General features: G+C 37.8%; 2 protein-coding genes across 2 annotated transcripts in view; one reads left to right on the top strand and one right to left on the bottom strand.

Moving 5' to 3' along the window:
- Positions 1 to 12007, top strand: part of ripor2 (RHO family interacting cell polarization regulator 2) — an 85052-nt gene extending 73045 nt beyond the window's left edge. The window contains 11 exon segments of the mRNA XM_042506750.1: positions 646 to 830; positions 1170 to 1332; positions 1447 to 1583; positions 2513 to 2673; positions 2878 to 2889; positions 2892 to 2974; positions 2976 to 3053; positions 7376 to 7573; positions 7692 to 7775; positions 8340 to 8430; positions 9351 to 12007. Of these exon segments, the coding sequence (XP_042362684.1) occupies positions 646 to 830; positions 1170 to 1332; positions 1447 to 1583; positions 2513 to 2673; positions 2878 to 2889; positions 2892 to 2974; positions 2976 to 3053; positions 7376 to 7573; positions 7692 to 7775; positions 8340 to 8430; positions 9351 to 9451 (1293 nt within the window). The 3' untranslated portion in view covers positions 9452 to 12007.
- A 5653-nt stretch (positions 12008 to 17660) lies between these two features.
- Positions 17661 to 22208, bottom strand: gmnn (geminin DNA replication inhibitor). The gene is made up of 7 exons (XM_042506779.1): positions 22152 to 22208; positions 21685 to 21756; positions 20354 to 20455; positions 20060 to 20213; positions 19888 to 19970; positions 18374 to 18484; positions 17661 to 18069 (listed from the first exon to the last, which is right to left on the bottom strand). The coding sequence occupies exons 2-7, from the start codon at positions 21739 to 21741 to the stop codon at positions 17878 to 17880; spliced, it is 699 nt and encodes a 232-aa protein (XP_042362713.1). The 5' UTR covers positions 21742 to 21756; positions 22152 to 22208; the 3' UTR covers positions 17661 to 17877.
- Between the last annotated feature and the right edge of the window lie 278 nt (positions 22209 to 22486).

Raw genomic sequence — 22486 nt, 5'->3', positions numbered from 1 at the left:
CCTAAAAAAAGTCCCACCTAAAAGAAATCAGTCAGAGTTGCTATACTGAAAATTATTTTCACCATCATCGAGGCAGCGGTAGACCAGCAGCTCCTTTGTTCAACGATGTTAAATCACACTTTTATTCAGTGGAGTCTCTCTGAGAAGAGAGCGATATAACTGCTATAATTGCTTACTGACAGCAAAGGTAAAGGTAAAACATTTCTAGACATAGAACCTGATAGTGACTTTTTTAGGTGACTAAAATACATTTTGTTGCTGACACCTTCACAGTAATAAATTGCTTGGCTCCCATGTCCTGCCCGCTCCTCCAAACTGCCGACTGACATCTACTTTATGTAATACATTGAGTATAGATAAGTAACACATACTACCCCACTTCAAAAAATCTGAACTATCCCTTTAAATCAGTCATTACCTGTGTTTTAAATCTCTGGGATTACCTAAATGAATGCCTGTCATAGAACCACAATATTAACCCGAGGTGGAGAATCATCTAAAAATACTATGTTTAGCCTGATTCAGTACATCAAGCAGCAGAATCTTAAATAATTTTAGCTACATGCAATGAGCTGTGGCAGATTAATTTATCTAGGATCTTTAAGAGAGAATTAAGTTAGCTTATTAACCCTTCTCCTCCCACAGTGTCGTCTCCCGGGTCACAGGAGCCGGTCGTCCAGCCTCAGTCTGACAGTGGAGAGCGCCCTGGAGAGTTTTGACTTCCTCAACACCTCTGACTTTGATGACGAGGATACTGGAGATGATAACGCCGTCCTCAGCACCCCCCCACAGAGGTCTCCGCTTTTTGATACAGACGGGGAAAGGATCGGGTGAGTGGGAGACTGCTGGTGGAGGCACTTGTGTTGGCCGACATTTACACTAAGTCCATCTTGTTTATATCATGGCATTAAACTGCACATGAAAATAAAACACTGTTATTGAGTTATCACAAACAGAAAATCCCAGTAATAGTTTAAGAATGATACTTCTTTGTGCCCTTTAATGCCATTTAATGCTATTCATTCATGAAAGCATTGGACATAAAAACCAAATTATCTTACATCATAGTAGCACACGATTGAAAACAACTTTATTGTCAAGTTCAGTAGATTTCTGCTCTGTGTGATGCTGCCGCCACTCTGTGGTGACGATGCGTATGTGCCTCTCAGTGGCCAGCACCCAGAAGCCAGAGGACACCTGAGTGAAGCCCTGACAGAGGACACTGGGGTGGGCAACAGCGTGGCAGGTAGCCCCCTGCCGCTCACCACTGGGAACGAGAACCTGGACGTGGCCATCGTCATCCACCTGCAGTACTGTAACCACCTCATACAGGTGCAGCTTCTTACCTGACACCATGCTTCAGAGTATAAACGATAATTTAGTAGTTATAGTTAACATTAACTCAGTTTACTGCGTCATGCCTTTTGTTTCTGCCTTTAATTACAGTTGTTGACGGGTGGGCCTGGTCTGTGGCAGCGTCGCAGTGTTCTCCTCAAACTGTCCGGACAGACTCAGCTGTTGGAGGAGCTAGCAGAGATCAGTGTGGACAGACTGGGAACCATTACCTCTGCTGATGATGGTAGGTACCGACAAGACAAAACCAGTTTGTTTGTATAAGTGTGTTATATGTGTTTAATACAGCTGTGACCAAGTCATTGTTTTGCAAGTTCCAAATAAGTCTAAGGTTGCTGCAATCAAGTCCTAAGTCCCGAGTCTGGACTGACAAGTCCCAAGTTGAAACTAACAAGTCTGAAGTCCCAAAACTTTGAGTTGTCCTACACAAGCCATAATGCACTCTTCAACAACCGTAATGCCATTTAATTTGTATTACAGTTGTAATAGAATAATAAAATATAGTCCCAAGTTGAAACTAACAAGTCTGAAGTCCCAAAACTTTGAGTTGTCCTACACAAGCCATAATGCACTCTTCTACAACTGTAATACAAATTAAATGGTTAACCCTTTGCAAATTGGTTTGATTTCTGTTAACCCGTTGAAACCTGAGCAATATGGTTTGACTTCTTTCAAATAAAATACAGGGGGGGGAAAAAGGCGGTGACCAACTTCGCTTGAAATGTCCAACAAATTGTGAGAAATTAGTAAAGGGTGACAAGAAAATAACATGTAAGAATTAGATTTAAAATTATGATACAGAACAAAAATGTATACATATTTAAATAATTCTAATCACTTTTTTAGGTCATTTTCTTGTTTGTTTTTGGTTTTTACTTTTCTTTTTTTTTGCTTATTTTCAGGTAAATTTAAGAAATTTCTTTCTTACTTTTGGGCCATGTTTTGTTATGTTTCTCATTACCTTTGCCCCATATTTGAATGAACTGATTCATGGCACACTTTTTAAATAACATATTTTTTAATCTTTGGGGAAGGTATCAAGTATTTTCAAGTAAAAATCTTTACTTGATATTAATATGTGAGCTTTATGTAAGTTTATAAAAACTTATCGACAAACAAGAGAATGGACTCTCTCTTTTGACCTTTTTCTTTCTCTTAGTTCTCCCGGCCTCGCAGAGCGCCCACAGCTGATGACTCTGTGGTCAGAGTGCAGCGGCTCTGCGGGACTTTTCCACACCACACTGGACAGAGTGTTCAAACACATGAACCAGCGCTACACAGCAGTGCTGCAGGAGAGACACCCACACAGTGCTCACACAGGTTGGATCATCTCTCTTATTTTTGCATACAAGCCATAGGTTGCACATAAAATAAAATGTTAAAACTTAGTTTTGTTTCTGTGTTTTTAATTTGTTTCAACTGAATGTAATGTGGTTGAAAACTGTTTAATATTAAATAGCTCTTCAAAATGCAAATGCCATTCTAGTTGGCTAGAAACTATTTGAAACTAGTTGTTCTCTGCAGTTATTGGAGTCGTTGTGGTGAGATGGTGGACAGGAGCGATCTAGTGGCGGCACATAATCCTCCTGCGGCTGAGCTCTCCCAGGATGTCCTGACGGTTGTTCCAGTTCCACAGCTACATCTTACAACATGAGGTGCAGGACATGGAGACACACCTGCTGCATTTGGCCAGAGAGAGGGTAAGCAAAAGAGGTTCCGATCTGCATCTTTCTGCCGTGAATAGCTCGAAAATGCTTTGCATAACAAAATTTAAAGGAACCATGACATTTCATGCTATTTTGGAGTGCATACTATGCTATGACTTTTTTTGTTATTTTGGATGACATATTACTATGACTTAAATCATTTTGGACATCATACTATACTATAATTTTTTGATCTATTTTGCACTATATACTATGCTATAATTGTTTTTTTAGATATTTTTGCTACCAAACTAAACAATGATCTTTTATATGCTACTTCAGACGACGATCTATCCTATGATGTTTTCATGCTATTTAGGACGACATAATATAATATGGCTTTTTGCCATTTTGATGACATAGAGGGTAGATTTGTTAGTCATTTTTAAGCAAAGTTTAAAAAAACGACATTTCATTTCTCCGTGATCCTGCGACCAACTTTGGAGTTGAAAATCAGTTAAAGTACTATACTAAAAAAATATGCAATACTGTTAAACGACATACTGTCCTATACTATGACTTTTTCATGTTATTTTGGACGACAATGAACAACAACTCTTTTCTTTTTTCTTTGACGACATACTATAAATTTTGAGAGCTACGTGAGATTAAACACTATATTACGTATGTATTTTTTACTAACACTTAGGACATATTATCCTGTGAATTTTTTTCATGCTATTGATTATGACATACTATACTAACACGTTCTTCCTTTTGTCGGGCATACTTCACTATGATTTTTTTTCTTTTTTTTAACGACATACTATACAATAACATTTTTATGCTATTTTGGACAACATATTATACTATGACTGTTTTATTCCATTTGTTTAGCAGGTTTAGTAGGAGCTTTATTATTTAAGTTGGCTTGAAACACTCAAAATATTGACTTTTTGAACCATATCTTCAACAGGCTATACTATTAACTGCCTAAACATGCTGTACTATGACTTTTTTTCAGCATTTGGAGAGATGACTTTTTTTGAGCATTTTTCCGTGAGAGCTATAGTATGGATTTTTTTTTTGCCATACTGTACTTTGGCTCAAAACGCTCAATATAGTGACTTTTTGGACCATGTTTTTTATCAGGCTATACTATAAATTACCTAAATTTGCTGTATAATGATTTTTTAAGCATTCTGAGTGATGACTTTTTGACCATTTTTCCCTGTGCTATAGTATGACTTTGTTTACAAGACAAAACGACCAAAGAATGGACTTAGAAATGCTTTACTATGCCTTTTTAAGCATTTGGAAGGATGGTCAAAAAAGTCATCATTGAGAATGCTTTCCAAAGTCATGGTACAGCATGTTTGGGTATTTTATAGTAGAGCTGATGAAAAAATGATCTAAAAGTCAATATTTTGAACCAGAGTATTGCAAAAAAAAATCCATACTATAGCTCAGGAAAAGATGGTCAAAAAAGTTGTCCTTCCAAATGCTTAAAAAAGTCATAGTAGAGCAGGTTGAGGTTGTTTATAATATAGCTTGATGCAACAATGCACCAAAAAGTCAATATTTTGAGCGTTTTGAGCCAAAGTACAGTATGGCAAAAACATCCATACTATAGCTCAGGGAAAAATGGTCAAAAAAGTCATCACTCAGAATGCTTTAAAAAGTCATAATACAGCATTTTTTTAGGTCTTTTTTTTAGTACAGCCTGATGAAAAAACGGTCCAAAAAGTCAATATTTTTGAGCGTTTTGAGCCAAAGTACAGTATGGCAAAAAACATCCAGAATGCTTTAAAAAGTCTTAGTACAGCATGTTTGGGTCTTTTTTTAGTATTGCTTGATGAATAAAAACGTCCAAAAAAGTCAATATTTTGAGCGTTTTGAGCCAAAGTACAGTATGGCAAAAACATCCATACTATAGCTCAGGGAAAAATGGTCAAAAAAGTCATCACTCAGAATGCTTTAAAAAGTCATAATACAGCATTTTTAGGTCTTTTTTAGTACAGCCTGATGAAAAAACGGTCCAAAAAGTCAATATTTTGAGCGTTTTGAGCCAAAGTACAGTAGGGCAAAAAACATCCATACTATAGCTCAGGGAAAAATGGTCAAAAAAGTCATCACTCAGAATGCTTTAAAAAGTCTTAGTACAGCATGTTTGGGTCCTTTTTTAGTATTGCTTGATGAAAAAAGTCTCCAAAAAGTCAATATTTTGAGCGTTTTGAGCCAAATTACAGTATGGCAAAAACATCCATACTATAGCTCAGGGAAAAATGGTCAAAAAAGTCATCCCTCCAAATGTTTTAAAAAAGTCATAGTACAGCAAGTTCAGGTCTTTTTTTAGTATAGCCTGATGAATAAACGGTCCAAAAAAGTCAATATTTTGAGCGTTTTGAGCCAAAGTACAGTATGGCAAAAAAATCCATACTATAGCTCAGGGAAAAATGGTCAAAAAAGTCATCACTCAGAATGCTTTAAAAGTTATAGTACAGCATTTTATGTCTTTTATAGTATAGCCTGATGAATAAACGGTCCAAAAAGTCAATATTTTGAGCGTTTTGAGCAAAGTACAGTATGGCAAAAAAATCCATACTATAATCAGGGAAAAATGGTCAAAAAAGTCATCACTTAGAATGCTTTAAAAAGTCATAGTACAGCATGTTTAGGTCTGTTTTAGTATAGTCTGATGAAAAAAATGTCCAAAAAAGTCAATATTTTGAGCGTTTTGAGCCAAAGTACAGTATGGTAAAAAAAATCCATACTATACATCAGGGAAAAATGGTCAAAAAAGTCATCACTCAGAATCTTTAAAAAGTCATGATACAGCATGTTTAGGTCTTTTATAGTATAAAGTCCTGATGAAAACAGCATTTTGAGCGTTTTAAGCCAAAGTAACAGTATGGGGGGGGGGTACTATAGTAAAAAATGGTTCAAAAAAAGTCCTGAATGCTTTAAAAGTCATAGGGCAGCGGTCCCAAAAAGTCAATATTTTTTTGAGCGTTTTGAGCCAAAGTACAGTATGGCAAAAAAAAATCCATACTATAGCTCCGGGAAAAATGGTCAAAAACGTTGTCCCTCCAAATGCTTCAAAAAGTCATAGTACAGCATGTTTAGGTCTTTTTTAGTATAGCCTGATGAATAAACGGTCCAAAAAGTCAATATTTTGAGCGTTTTGAGCCAAAGTACAGTATGGCAAAAAAATCCATACTATACATCAGGGAAAAATGGTCAAAAAAGTCATCACTCAGAATGCTTTAAAAAGTCATGGTACAACACATTTGGGTCTTTTTTAGTATAACCCGATGAATAAACGGTCCAAAAAGTCAATATTTTGAGCGTTTTTAGCCAAAGTATAGTATGGCAAAAAAATCCATACTATAGCTCCGGGAAAAATGGTCAAAAACGTTGTCCCTCCAAATGCTTCAAAAAGTCATAGTACAGCATGTTTAGGTCTTTTTTAGTATAGCCTGATGAAAAAACGGTCCAAAAAGTCAAGATTTTGAGCGTTTTGAGCCAAAGTACAGAATGGCGAAAAAATCCATACTATAGCTAAGGGAAAAATGGTCAAAAAAGTCATCCCTCCAAATGCTTAAAAAAGTCATGGTACAGCATGTTCAGGTCTTTTTTAGTATAGCCTGAAGAAAAAATCGTCCAAAAAGTCAATATTTTGAGCGTTTTGAGCCAAAGTACAGTATGGCAAAAAAATCCAGGGAAAAATGGTCAAAAAAAGTCATCACTCAGAAAGCTTTACAAAGTCTTAGTACAGCATGATTAGGTCTTTTAAAAGTTAAGTTAAAGTCATAGTATGGTATGCTGAATGAATTATTTTAAAAAGGTCACAGCAAAGAATGTCAAAAAGTTTTTAACAAGTCATTGTATAGGATGTCCAAAGAACTGATGGAAAAAGTCATTGTTTTAAATGTCAAAAATGTAATTATAGACTAAGTCAAAAAAGTCATGGTATAGCATGTTAAAAAAAACTCTTGAACAAGTTATATTTTTGTATATTTAAAAAAGTCATACCTTAATGTAAAAACTTGAAAATTGAAAGTATAGGAAGTTGAAAAAAGTCATTGCTTAATATCTTGAAAAAACTTTAAAAAGTCATTGTTTCAAATGTAAAAAAAAATGTCATAGTATAGTGTGTTGAAAAAACTTGAAAAAGTCATAGTATGTACCAAAAAAACAGTTGTCATAAAAAGTCATAATAAAGTCATATAATAAGTCACTAAAGTTATGATCACATATTCTAATATGACTTAAATGATGTATTATTTTATGACTTGTTTTCAGTGAAGTTTATGAAAAATATGTCTCTACAGGCTACTTAATGTTTAAACTTTGTGTTTTTATCGTACGCAGAGGTGTTTGCAGAGGCTCTGTGCAGTGGGGATTATTCTCGGTGTCTAGCGGAGCTGGAGGAGGTGTCAGTGTCATCCCTGTGGCCGAGAAACAGCACCCTGAGGGCCCTGGCCTCCCTGCTCACTGCAGAGGACCCTCAGGTCAACAAGGCAGCAGCCGACTACCTCTGTTCTGCATCACACACCCACTTCAGGACCAGAGTGAGTAGTGATAACGTGAGGGAGTTTGTTTGAGAGATGCATGTGGGCAAACATTTCAAATGTTTTTGACAGATGCCACAAGCTACGTTTGATAGTTTATCTGTGTGTGTTTCCACAGGCAGTCGAATGCTACACCCACGCTCTGTCAGAGGCTGGAGTTCAGAGCCAAAGGGCGGCCTGCTCAGCTCTCAGCTGTCTGCAGGTCAGTGGCCTCTTACATCATCTACAGTTTTGATTCAGTGAAGAGTTGAAACTAGTTTAAATTTAGTTTGTGATTATTGCAGCTAACTCTCTTCCTGAGAGACACATTTTCATGGATAATTTTAGATTTTTTTTAAAAAGTGTTTCCCCCACACGCCACTGTTGATGTTAAGTGCTGCTGCTATATAAAAGTCTCCCCATATACAACTGACTCAGTATCTCTAAATATTTGAACAAGTAAGGATTAAAAACTGAACAAGAACAAATAAGGGTGCACCTATCAATCAGTTACCAATCGTAATCGGCCTATATTTGTTCAGCAGTGCTGATCAGATGACCCAAAACATGCGAGACAATGCACGCTACAAGAATAGCTTCACTGATCTGGCAGGTCTGACAAACTGAAGGTCACATTGAACATCCACTGTTGCATTCATGGCTTACTGCAAACCTGACGTCCAGCTCACCTGCCTGTCCCAAGTGCAGATGCAGCGTATTTATTTCCTTGCTCGACATACATGCACTAGACAAGTGCCCTCCTCAGAGCTTTTCTTTCTGTCTGCAGGCAGTCGAGAGCATCAAAGCGGTGGTAGCACTGTGTGATTCAGCTGATGAAGAGCTTCGCCATGTCGCCATAGAAACCCTGCTCACATTTGGTGAGTGTCACATTTATGGAGCAATTGAATGTTGCTCAGCGTGGTCTTTTGCCACATTTCTATAAATCACAATTATTTCTGAATTGTATTTTAGGAACAGCTGCCAAGAAATACCTCATGCCATGAAGTTTAAAAATTTGTAATATGACGTATTTAAATTTGATCTGTGTACTACAATACAAACATGCATTTATTTTCTTTGTCCTTCTGTTGAATGTAATAAACATTTACAATAACTAACCGGGTAAAAAAAAACCCGCATCACGCACATAAATAGAAACAGTGCAGAGCAAATGCTGCCTCCGGTGGTTGGAGGCCTCCCAGAAAAACTCACCTAAAAAAATCAATAGCAATTTAAGTATATCCTATATTTAGAAAATGTACACGGCTTACCTTATCGTCAGAGAGCCCTTTCCAATGGGGAAGTCAAGCCATTCTCTCAAAGCCACCAGACTCCTTTGACATTGTTGCTGGTCTACTGCTGCCTTGATCAGTTTGTTCCTAAGGAAAAGCAGTGAAAATATTACAAATACATATAAAATGCATACTCTGAAACAGATGTTTTTTTTCTGGCTAGAAATGACAGTAGAAATAATCAAGTTTCCCAGTTTCACATATCTGCAATTAAAAGAAATTACCACTTGTCTACCTGTAACTGACTGTTGTTTTTAGCACTAAATTGGCCTAAAAAAAGCCAACAATGCCCAACTAGTGCCAACAATGCAGGTCACACTGCAAAAGCTATGGCAACATGAAACCCACAAACGGCCGACTGTTGGCCAAGTTTGTCTGGCCCTTAAAGCCTAACTATTTTGACTGCAGGGATACAATTGCAATCTGAGAAACAGCAAGTCATTCGTCATAACTGAAATCTGCTTGGGGGTACAGGTGTTTATCGATCACGCTTGTGTTTGTGGCAGGTGAGGAGGGACGGCTGGCGTACGAGCAGCTGGACACGGTGCCTGGGGAAATCATCCGCCTTGGCACACGGCGAGGAAACGCTGTCACCACTGCCTTCTGAGCCACTGTGCCACCGAAAGAAATCACAAATGACTTCTCAGCCCAACCTCCGTGAAGAGCACTGCCCCCCCCCCCCCAAATCACTGCACACCTCACAGGGCTGTTAATGACAGATCACTTCATTGATCTGATGTTTTTAGGGGCACAGACTTAAGGATCTTGACACCGCCACATTAGATCACTGTTCTTACTGATACTGCCTCCTAAAAAGAACTAACACCAAACAAACTGTCTTAACCACAAAAGACACACAACCTATACCCCTCCTGCACACACACTCCTCGTCCCTCCATCACCTCCACTTTCAGACACTCCCCCCTTCCTCACCCTGCTTTCTGAGCCAGGCAGACCGGTCAAGTTGAGTTTAACTGGAGAGCACGAGTTCAACTAGACATAAAGCTGCTCCAAAGACTGAGGAAACTAGAATCAGAGCACCCTTCACATAACCTCTGTCAACAAGCCACTGCACACAACACTTGTATCACCTAGCTCACTGATTAATCACCTTGATTGTTACAGAGTCAGTTGTGTCACGCAATATACTAACTATGACCTTTGAATAATCACTGTCTATCATTAGAAATGTTTTCTGGCGCTTTCGGAAGATTTGCACTGTTGTAAGGCATGTAAATATGGCATATTTTACACAGCTGGTGTAATATACGTTGTTTGTAATCGAAATATATTTTTAAGTTCTGTTTTCTAGTACGTTCCATTTTGAGTTTCAGGGATTCTTGTACGATTGAAAGATGTGCGTCTTGTGGCAGGCAGGACCATGAATAAGTTGAGAATGCCTTTTTAAGAGGAAGCAATGTTGTGGTTTAAAAGCCGTACTTTAACAGCAGTTTACAGTCCTGAACAGATTTTGACCTCAGCTATCTAACAGTGGAGGAAAACTGATGTGTAGAGGTGAAACAGGTCAGCACTCACTCACTCTGCAGTTAATATCAGTTTTCTCATACTTGCAGTTGAACAAGTGCAATTTCTCTGTACATACGTGACTCTTTTGCACCTAGCTGGCATTAGAAGACATTTGATAAAAGTCAGCTTTGACCATTTGAGCCTTGACGTGGTCAAAGCAGACATGTTTCCACAAATACACTCTTTTGTTGATGTATTTTTCCTACAAGGTACGGAGCAAGTCCAGGGCAATAAATCTGGTTTAGGATCGTGATCGTGCACTTTTTCAATAACTGTACAGAGAGGACACTGGGCTGAGTACAGGCCTCCATTTTGGCTAACTGCACATTCATACAGTATGTGAGCTAGTGGCAGGATTAGAAATTAAGCTTTTCTTAAGAGAAGCTACAGAATGAAGTGTTTTGTTTTGGGTCCATCTTCACTGTAATGTGGGAAACTGACCCAAGATAAGCGCCCAATTCCAACTTTTCTCATCATAACTGTACTACTGAGTCGTGTGCTAGTGCACGACGACAAAACTCACATTTGTTCACACATCTTATTTATTATTTACTTGTAATTCTAATATTCTTTGGAGTTATACTGTAATAGTGCAGATGACATTGTTATGTAAATGAAATGTGTATTTATGTTCTATTTTGGATAAGGTCTAGTATTTGAAATATTGTTTGTTTTAAAAGGCTTCCATGTTGTTATCATGCAAATGATCTCATGCTTAACTTTAATTGGAGTTTATTTTGAAGGAATTATATTAGATTAATTATTATTTTGGAGAAGATTAAGATTTGCAAATAATCTAAAAATACTATAGATTTTTTTCCCTAAAAAGTTCTGAACATAATGGGACATTTTATATTAGAAATTTTACTTTATTACTTAGATTTACTGTAACCAAAGGAAGAATTAATTTTAAGATTTTAATAAGAGCTCATAATTCATTAAGAGGAATGTATTTTCAATACAACATTTGCATTTTGGCCGGAATACTCATCTTATCTTTAAAAGCACAACTTAAAAGTAAGACAAACCCATAATATATGAATCTTATTTGGTTCTGATGGCACAGTCCAAAAGCCATATTAAATAAAAGCAAGTGGTAATATTTTTATGAAATGTATTTTTTCTTTTGTATTATAATCTGTAAATGTGTGAAGTTGTTACTAAAAGCTGAAAATGGTTTTCTTTTTTTTTCTATACAGCCTTTTGCAAAACATGGTCCATATTTTAAGTAACAGTTACTTGTATTTCTTCCATGATGTGAATATCATTACAATATCTTGGTAAAGTATCTTATTCATCCATTCATTCAGTGTTTAATTTTTTTTATTTTAAATGAGCTACTTTCTTTTTACAAACTTGCAGTTTACCAGTGTTAAGTCAAGTTAATTCATTGACTGTTCAATTCCTAATCACCACAAAGTACAAGTTGTCAAAATGTGCACATCTTTAATTATTTAGAGACTGGTTTTAAGAATAACTTGGTACACTTTGTTGAAATTGATCTTTATCCATCTCTGGTCAATAGCTTCTGTACTGATCCATTTAGTTGCATACTACACATCTCCATTGTGGTTAGCAGCATTTCCTCTGCTTATCAAAAGTTGCAATAAAGTTTATTTTTGCATAATTAAAATGACAAAATTGTGGATTTTTTTTCCAAAATGAAAATCTGAAATGTATCAAGACTGATGTTTGGTTGATGATGGTTACATGTTCATTTAGCCTTTTCATTGTACAGATAATAGTTTTAACTTATCAATTGAAAAGGATAACTAATTAAAGCGGCAAGCAGCGCTGAACGGGCCCTCGCACCCCCACGTCCGGGTTCTGGTGGGACTCCAGCTAATGCACTCGTTCATTTCTGTAAAAGTCGGATAATATTCGCAAAGAGTTTGGACCCTAGAGTGAGCTACTTCACTTGGTGTTGTACTTCCAGCTGCCACTAGGTGGAAGAGGAGGAGATTCCATTTTGTCTTCGTGTACATCATTTGTTGACCAAACCATGTCAATATCATGTAAATCCAATGAGAATTGTCCCTCAAGGCTTACTTCCTGTTGCTAGTAGGTGGCGCTATTATGACTAGTTAATATTGTCATTAGGGCGGGACCCTAATAAAACCTATGAGGTTTCAGGCAGATCGGACAATGTACACCAAAGTTACAACAATGTCCTTTTTTCTTGCGAAACATCAAAATTGTACGCCAGATAACAGGAAAACCGTAAAAGTTTTAAATGAGCCATTGATAACTTTCAATCGGGAAGGTCTTAAGATCATACAGACAAAAATTTAAACTGGATCCCATTAATTGTGTTGGCCAAGTTGATAAAAGTTGATAAAAAAAACTTTCCTGTGGCTACTAGGTGGCGCTTTCATGATGAGTGAACATTGTTACACAAATGTGTTCAGGGCGGGACCCACATCAAACCTATGAAGTTTCAGGCAGATCGGACAGTGTAATTGAAATTATGCATATGTATGTATCATGCTCAGAAGCACAAAAACCCTCTTGGACCCACCCCCCAAACCCAACAGGAATTTGGCCATTTTGAACTTTGTGCTGATTTTTGGTGATTTCGGGCCTCGTACTTGCCATCTTGTCCTACAGGATTGAGGCAGTCGACTTCAGAATTAGTGTGTCCATTCTCAATCCCTTGGTAATGAAAAGTTATCACAGGTCCGCGCAAAACTTTTATAGTTTTCCCGTTACGTGGCGTACAATTTCGATGTCACGCCATACAACTGGAAATTGTAACTTTGGTGTACATTGTCCGATCTGCCTGAAACTTCATAGGTTTGATGAGGGTCCCGCCCTGAACACATTTGTATAACAATATTCACTAGTTGTGATAGCACCACCTAGTAGCCACAGGAAATAACTTTTTTTAAATACTTTTTATCAACTCGGCCTACATAATTAAAGGGAGCCAATTGAAATTTTGTCTGTATGATCTTAAGACCTTCCCGATTGAAAGTTATCAATGGTCCGAGCAATACTTTTACGGTTTTCCCATTATCTGGCATACAATTTTGATGTTTCGCAAGAAAACAGGACATTGTTGTGACTTTGGTGTACATTGTCCGATCTGCTTGAAACCTCATAGTTTTTATTAGGGTCCCGCCCTGAACACGTCTGTATGGCAATATTAACTAGTCATATTAGCGCCACCTACTAGCAACAGGAAGTAAGCCTTGAGGGATAATTATCACTGGATTTACATGATATTGACATGGTTTGGTCAACAAATGATGTACACAAAGACGACATGGAATGTGTGTCTCCTCCGCTGCCACCTAGTGGCTGCTGGAAGTACGACACCATGTGAAGTAGCTCACTCTGGGGTCCAAACTCTTTGCATGTATTATCTGACTTTCACAGAAATTAATGAGCGCATTAGCTGGAGTCCCACCAGAACCCAGATGTACATGGGGGTGCAAGGGCCCGTTCATCACTGCTTGCAGCTTTAATTTGCCATGAAGTTAATGGGCATTTAGGGTGTAGAGGCAATGGGTGGGAGAATTTATCACACAATATGTGATATTGCTACGATATCTTTATTATGTGACAATATAACTGGGGCACCTAGTAGCTCACCAGGGAGAGCAAATGCTACATGTAAAAAGGCTGTCCTCATCACAGTGGCTGCAGGTTTCTATTAAAACACACTGCCAACTACTGTGTGTCATCCCCTCTCTCTCCCCTTTTCACTCTATAACTGTCCTATTGGATAAAGCTTATAAAAGCCCCAAAAAATCTTTAAAAAATTAAAAATAACTAAATGGAAAGTTTCAGTTTAAGTCAATGACATGAATAAATACCTCACAGTCAAGGTTCCTCGATCCATCCATTTTCTGTAACCACTTATCCTCTTTAACGGTCATAGGGGGAACACAACCAATCCCAGATGATATTATGCAAGAGGCGGGATCCACCCTGAGCAGGCCGCCAGACCATCAAAGGGCTGACAAACAGAGTCAGACAGGTTCCTCGATCCTAACGAGACAAGAAGTGATCAGAATGGTGAAAATTATAGTCTTATTTGTTAAACACCTTACAACAAGCCCTCCTTTTGAATTATCATTTCCTAATAATCTTAAAACGCATGCTCTCTTATGTGTCTAGATCCGGTTCTAGAGGGGACTAATATGGAAAACTAAGCAAAGGTCATCTGCTATTTGACTGAGCCTTTACTGTAAAATATAAGCACTGTTGTGTTTAATAAAATGTTTGGATTTTAATAGAGAAAGTATGATATTTAATTTTGTAAAATTGTTATAAACAAACTGAATGAACTTCATATCATTGGCCATGTTGGGCTGTATGTGGATCAGGTTTTTTGCACCTCTAGAGTGCCCCAGGGATGACATTGCTCTGTAGGCCAATATAAAAGTTAGCTTTGCCCTGGTTCCCTCATTAAAAAGCCCATTGGATTTTGGATGACTGCAGAAAAAATAAGCTTTGTAGTAAACATACTTAAGAAAAAGCAGCATTATAGCATTCTTTTTTGTGCATCCAAAATGTGGATAGCACTGTCTATTGTCTTCAACATGAGAACCAGGACAGCCCAGCTCAAGAGTTGCAAGACTAGAGAAACCAGGGAACCTGCAGTCTCAGCAAAGAGCTTCAGGACCTGAGAAAAGCCCTGTAGGACTCTGAAGGACACAACTTTAAGTTGGCCTCAGAAATTGCTGCCCGGAAGGAGCAGGTTTCCACTGCAGAAGATGATCTTGAAGGTTCTACAGTCTGAAAAGAAAGCCATGGCCAGGGAAAAAGATGCACTGATCCAATCGCTTCAGCAAAGTCTGTGTGAAGCCCAGATTGAGACCCTGTCGGTTAAATTCTACTGGACTGCAGCGATCAGCCGGGTCATTGCATTCTAGAAAGAGATCAGGAGACTCAGAGAGATCTGGGAGAAGGAGGCTGATAACATCAAATGTGCCTCAGAGCTTGATGCCAAGTGCAAAACCCTGCAAGAGGAATCTTGGGCCAGTGGTGATATATTATGAAATGTATTTTTTATTTTGTATGATAATCTGTAAAAGTGTGAAGTTGTTACTAAAAGCTGAAAATGGTGTTCATTTTTTTTGTGGTCCATATTTTAAGTAAAGGTTACAATTATTTCTTCCATGATGCGAAAATCATTAAAGCATCTTGGTAAAGTATGTTATTCATCCACTCAGTCAGTGTTTAATTTTTATTTTATTTTCAATGAGCTACTTTCTTTTTACAAATTTGCAGTTTACTAGTGTTAAGTCAAGTTAATTCATTGGCTGTTCAAGTCCTAATCACCAAGTTTAGACCTTGGGTTGTCCAGCGTGCCAATGAGGTATTGTGTTTTTGTTTAAATAATTATGCATCTGAGTGAAATCTTGAATGAGGATAGTACATTTTGGGGTGTCCGTGTAGCTCACCAGCTGCTGAAGTTCCGACCACAAAGGCTGGTTCCCTGCTGCAGTCGCCAGGTTCCAAGTCTTGTTCCCGGGCTTTCTGTCTCACTATAAAAAAACAAAGAAAAACGCAACAACAAAAACATAGAATAAAAGATAGTTTGTGCTGCTGAATTTCAATGCTGATTACATTACTGAATAATTTAACACTATTTCATTGAGTAAAACCACACAACAAGAACTTGTGGGTAAAGTTATCAAAACTACAAAATAACAGCAGAATCAAAGCAAACGCATGTTTTAAAGGTCCAGTTTGCAGGATTTAAAGTGATATTTTGGCAGTAACACAACAAAATATTCATTACAATCTACATTAGTTCATAATAACCTGAAAATAATAATGGTTAAATTTTCACCACCTTAGAATGAGCTGTTTTCATCCACATATGAAGCAGGTTCTCTCGCAGTCTGCCATGCTGTTTCTACAGTAGCCAAGAACGGACAAACCAAACTCTAGTGGTAGATAGGGCCATTTTGGTTTTCACTTGCCAATGTAGTTGTTCTTGTGGTGGTAAAGGAGAAACAGCTTTCCCTATGTAAACCAAGTTATTGCACGTTTAAGGAAAAAAAGAAAGCTTTATATTTTTAAATTTTTGTTTTGGGTTTTTTTTGGAGGGAGGGTACTGTTTTAATATTTTTTTTAAGTAGTACATTTATATGGTTAAAGTACACAGTATTATTAGCAAAATATACATCAAGTAGATATTGTGTAGAAAAAGATTTCCTGTGACTTATTAGTACTGGTGCAAAAATGTGGTAATAATATTGTAATTAGCTGAGGTGACTTGGAAGCCAGTCAACATCTCAGTCAAAAGCCTTTCCACCACCAAAGTCCAACAGTTGGTAACACTGAAGTTATTTTTTGCATTTCAGTCATCAAGATGGTGACAATAGGACTGTTCCAGATGAACCAATACTACAAGGTAGAAATTCTGCAGTCAATTGATTGGTCGAGAGAATCATTACTCTTGTGCTACAGGGACTCATTCCACAGTTCACTATTTTTAAATATCCCACTGATGGCAACAGAGTAACACACTACAGCCTGTTGATTGTTCTTAAAACTTGAAGTGCAACCCCACTCTGTGGACAATCGAGGTACAGACATTCCTCTGCATTGCCCTTTAAAATAGGAGATACAGCAAGAGCGGGATGGAGCAGCCTACAGTGCTTACTGTCTGATGTAAACATGAAACAGATTTAGGGTTTAGGAATATGTCTGCACCACTTCTCAGTGTACTACACTAAGTGTTTGGTGGAAAAGCTTCTAAAGATCCAAAACCACAAGAAAAAGAAAAAACACTTTTTTTTTTTTTTAAAAAGTGTTTATTTTACATAGGCTTTATGTACACAACTGTGCCACAAAAAAATGCACAATTTTACAGTGTAAACCAACACTTCAGGGCCATGGCATAGGCCACATCTAAAATCACCTTAATAGGCCTTTTTCACAGCACTTTTTGACTCGTAGTTGGAAAAGTGCAAGAGTTAATGTCACATTGCTGACACTGATTGGTCTGACCATCAAGAAAAATGAAGACTGGGCATGAGGGGTCCCACAGGGGTTCAAGTGGAACCTGCATCCCTTGTTATCAGCAACTGATGGACAATAATTTCATCAGTACTATGACATTACCAACATCACTAGTGGCTCAGGTCTGTCCAAGTATCCCAGTGGGCCAGAACAGTGAGCCAGCCTGCTGAAACTGAAGGAATGAAATGGAAGTCAGCCATCATTAATTATATAAATTAAACCTGAGCTTTTCCTACTGTGACTTGTCAAAATATCTGCCGTGACAGAGGCCTATAACACCTTAGTTTTGAAAGCCAATTTACCTGAACATGAACTAAAAAGTTCAGCAAAAGTTAATAAAAACCAGCCCCGTCTCTTCAAGGGTTGAATATAAAATGTGCGCTTTCAAAACTGTTGCACTTTAAAGTACATAAACAATTACTTTGAAAAGCCAATTCAGTCAAACGGCTGGCCACTTGTTGCTTCCAAAGCACACTTTCAGCTCAAGTCTGAGTCCATAACATACAAGAATGGTGTCAGTCAATCCTACTCTCCTGAGGGTCCAGCGTGTTCGTGGTCTGAGGTCTCATCTTCCTCTGAATCACTCTGACTGCAATCAGAGTCGTCATCCTCACTCTGACCTGCCACTTCAGCATCATCATGCTCATCTTCCTCGTCCACATCAAGAGCAATCTCCCTCAGTTCTTCCAGGTTGTCTGGGCTCTTCCCAGTCAGCCTCTTTTTAAAAAAAAAAAAAAAAAAGACAGGACATCAGATTTACATACAAGCAGGTTCAATGGTGTGATCTAGTTTTGGTTTTATTTATTTATGTCAGTATTTTGGTGCTGCTATCTGAACATATGACAAGATGAGCACTGGAGTAAAAAATTATGGATTTTTTCTAACATTTCACATGTAATGCTTGGATTTAAACCAGATCATCTATGCATATAGGACAAACTTGTGATTAAGTTATTGTGGGCACAAAATGTCACCACAGAAATCAGGACATATTATAGGCTTATAATACCAGTGTTCCTACCTCAATCATATCAGCCATGTACTGCACGTGTTGTGCCAGCTCCTGCAGCTCTTCATTTTCACACTTGAGCTGTGTTATCTGTTCATCTTTAGCCTCAATGTCTTTGTGTAACTGGTAAAGACAAGAGAGAAAAAACTTAAGCATGATAGACAGCAAGCTTGAAAAGGCAAACAAAAAGCACAATAATCATGGAACAATGCAAGGATGCAAACACATGAAGGTGAAAAAGAGCTGCCTGAAGTCGGGCAGGGGGAATGACAACGCATGATCATAAAACTATGTGACAAAAGAGCCAGTTCCGACCTCCCTGCGGTCCCTAGTCAAGGGGACCTCCTACCTGAACCAGGCTGTGAGCCATGTGAACCATCTGCCATATTCACAATCAAACCAGGCATCCCAGTGCTCCCACTACAATCCTCTCTCCTTTAAAACTGCTTGCTCTCTGTGTTGGTCTAAGAATAATTAAACCTTTCCCTCCAGATTTCCATTTACACATTTGCAAATATAAAAACAAAAATTCATATGATGGCATGAGGAAAATCTATACTGAGAGCATACAATTTAAATTTCTTTTAGAATATAAAAATGCTATAACCCGTCCATTTTTTTTTGGCTAGTAGCAGAGAGCAAAATGCAGTCAAAATTAAGACGGTGAGAAGGGCACATCTGATACTGTGGAAAAAAATATTAAAACCATTTCAAGTAATGAGTAGATTTTTTTTTAATATAACATGAATTCATACTGTCCAGCTAATTAACATTTTAAATCTAATATTTAATCAATAGTAAAAGCCAATCTATTACTTTAGACCTTGCATTAGTCCAGAGTTGTAACTAAAACTTGACAAAGACTAGATAATCAGCATCTTGTATTAAAATTATGTTACTCAATGAGTCACACACACTCATGTTAACTGGACTGCACGTTTCATCTTGTTCATTTTCATATGAACATGTTAACAAAACACATTTATGTTTGCCTCTAAGCATTTATCAAAGTTAAATTGTCACCTTTACTTCTCACTTCTGTCAGTCAGTCAAGTGGTTTGCAAGCAAGACAGACCAAAAAAAAAAACTCACTGCTCAGCTTAGGACACAAGACAGATTAAGGAGAAATGCACGAGATTCACACAAGTTGCCCAAATGAGTGTGAAAACAGCCAATTTCACCAAGCAAGATGTTTGCATCCCTTAGACAATGGGCTAACCGGACTAAGCTTTAATAAATTAAACAGCTTCAAAATGATGCATCAATATAGCACCAATCACTGGCTAAACGATTCAGAAAAGGCCAAAAGTTTACAAACTCCACCGTGAATTGAGTTTACACTTTTATCTTTACAGGATTTGCTTTTAAAAATAAATTGATTTCAATGAGTGCATTTAGGTGCAAAGTTACTTCTAAATCCAGTGCCAGCTGGACTGGAGCCAGCTGAGGCTGAGTCAGTCTGTGGGAGCGTGGGAAACAACTCAATTGACAGCTAAACATTAGCCGTCTCTTAGTGATTAACTCACCTTCTCGTTCTCCTGTAGAACATTGTACAAGGCCTTCCGACGCTCCTCTGCGACTTCTTTCCAGTAAGTTGAAGGAGGCGTTTCTACAACAGCAACGGAAATTTAAGCTCAAGATAATGTGAAAATAATTTGGGGGTTGCGAGTGTGAAATGCATGGATTAAAAATCCCTACCTACGACCATCAGCTCATATGCTTCTTTAGACATGCCATCTGTCAAACACTGAGATGCTTCAGTTTGTGTAGATTTGACCTCTACCTTCACCCTCTTTGGACCTCTAGCTTGTTCTGCACCCCACTGTTTCCGTTTGGGGATGACCTTTCCCACCTAAAGAGGAAATAAAAATATTTAAACCCTACAAAATGTTGAGTGCTATAGATCACTTGTTCTGTCTGTGGAACTATTCTATACCAAGTACCAAGTATATACAAAATAGACAGCCAACTAAAATAACTTCCACTACATACCTGAGCTGACCTTCCCAAATCTTTGTTGACAGCTGAGGACTGGAGCACCTGCAGGGTTTGCCTCAGGGGTCCCATAGCTTTCTGAGACGGTGTGAAAAAGCTCTGCAGGACAAAAACAAGTGTTACCTTACAGCTGAGTGGATCACAAATCAAAGACTTGAGAATGGTTAACAAAAGGCAAGATCTCAAACCTTTCCCAGATGAGTCTTGAGAAACTCAACATTGAGTCACATGGAAAACCAACATGACCCATGTCCTCATTTTCAAAGCTTCTATTCAGCAGGGCTTAGCATCACTTTGCATGCTTTACTTTAGTTACACTGTCACCATGGGAGAGGGCATAAGTGAAGTGGCCAACAACACTGCTGCCATGTGCAACAGACCTACAGGTGTGGAAACAGGGGCAGGGCCTTAAATCTTTTAACAGCCGTGGGAAAGTTTCTCCTCAAGGCTCATTACAGAGGACCCAACATGCTCACTTTGTTAATGATTGGCCACAGCCCCAAAACACTGCAGATGTGTTTCATGCTGGTAAAAAAAAAGTGATCTTTTGGTGATTTTGAGCTGTGGGGGAGACAATGTCTTACACTATTTGAGGTTGAGAGTCCCATATGCTCAATTGAACACATTAAGGATCTAGTTTGTTCCTCAGTCTGTCAATCTGCTAAATCAGAGTGGAGCTCCTACATGGCCACAGAGTACCTGGGTCAAAAGTAAATGTAATGATAGATAAATAAATAAATAAAAAAAAAATATTAATAACAACAATAACAATAACAACAACAACAATAATATGTTTAACTGCACCCACTTTTTGTAATGTCTGGTGTGGTTTGTGTGATTAAGGTCCCCATCATTATTATTTTTTTGTTGTTATTTTACAGGGTTTGTGAAGCTTAATGCAAGTTAGATTTAAGATGAACCTAACAAATAGCTCAAAGCTAGGGATAGTTTCTGTTTACTGTAACAAAGCATTACCTTATTGGTCAAGTTGAAGTTAGATTATCTTCAAACTTTGCAAAAATAAATACATTAACTCTTTTATCTTGATCTGCATGAAGTTAATGCACGCAGTATTCAGTAAATTCTAATAAAAGATCAAAGTCATTACAATGCAACATCTAAAAACAATTATACATAATATTCTACAAACTCTGGTATAATGATACAAATGCAGATATCTACACAATGCTAATCATGTGCTAAATTGGCACGTGATGAGATTATCAATCCCAACAATGGTAAAATACCGTGGTTAAACCCAAACCTTACAATGACGTTACCTTTTATGTACATTCATTAACACATTTCAAAAAGGACAAATTACTCACCTTAATATTCTCATTTGACTTCGGGTGGCTGTGTTTTAGCTTTCCACTGACACTCATTTTCTTTCAGGAGAGCTGTTGGAGAAATAGCATAACGTCAGCACACGGAGGTACACGCATTTGATGAGAAACTAGCAAACAAGCTAACTTATTTTAAAATAAGGTAGCGTTAGCTTAATAACGTTAGCGTCAAAGGGCTACGGTGATTGTTAAACATTTTACTCGGCTTCATTAGCGTGCTAAAAGGCCGGTTTATCGTTAACTTAAACGTGTCGCCACCTCTGTAGGAAAAGTTTGTACGGTTACAAACGGAGACTTTACTCAGCTAACGCCAAGAAACACGATAATTCCAGCGAGCACGGCTACAGGTGGCACAAAGGCAGTTAACGTTAGTCAGACTTTATCAGCAGCAGAAGTGAATATACTTAAATTAGGCTGTATTGTAGCAGTTAAACGTTAAATCTCCTTACCGTTGACGAGGAGAACTTCTTTGTGCAACTTCCCTTTCTGTTCTCTGTAATTTCCCGCGCCAGGGGCTTAAATACGCCCATCCGGTCCATAATACGTCCGTGATCCGGTCACGTGACGAAGATTGCCGTTGTTTTTTTTCCTCCACTTTCTTTATCATATACACGCCCAACTACAAAAATACATATAGATACATAGATTTAAAAAATAATAATAATAAAAAAAATACATATATAAAAAAAAATAAATAATAATAATAATAATAATAATAATAATAATAACAACCTTCCTTCTCTTTATAATTAACAAGCAACATCACAGCAGGGTGTTGTGGTAG

This window comes from Plectropomus leopardus, chromosome 18 (assembly GCF_008729295.1).
Source record: "Plectropomus leopardus isolate mb chromosome 18, YSFRI_Pleo_2.0, whole genome shotgun sequence".
Lineage (NCBI taxonomy): Eukaryota > Metazoa > Chordata > Actinopteri > Perciformes > Serranidae > Plectropomus > Plectropomus leopardus.
Note: the sequence above shows the minus strand (reverse complement) of the source record. Positions and strands in the feature narration are given on the sequence as shown.

What these genes read in the sequence shown, in the direction of transcription:
- gmnn (XM_042506779.1), bottom strand. Translation starts at nt 21,741, where the DNA reads ATGAGTGTCAGTGGAAAGCTAAAACACAGCCACCCGAAGTCAAATGAG. An exon ending in ATTTGGGAAGGTCAGCTCAG is followed by an intron (nt 20,214 to 20,353) that starts GTATGTAGTGGA and finishes TTTCCTCTTTAG; the next exon opens with GTGGGAAAGGTCATCCCCAA. An exon ending in TTCTACAGGAGAACGAGAAG is followed by an intron (nt 18,485 to 19,887) that starts GTGAGTTAATCA and finishes TGTCTTTACCAG; the next exon opens with TTACACAAAGACATTGAGGC.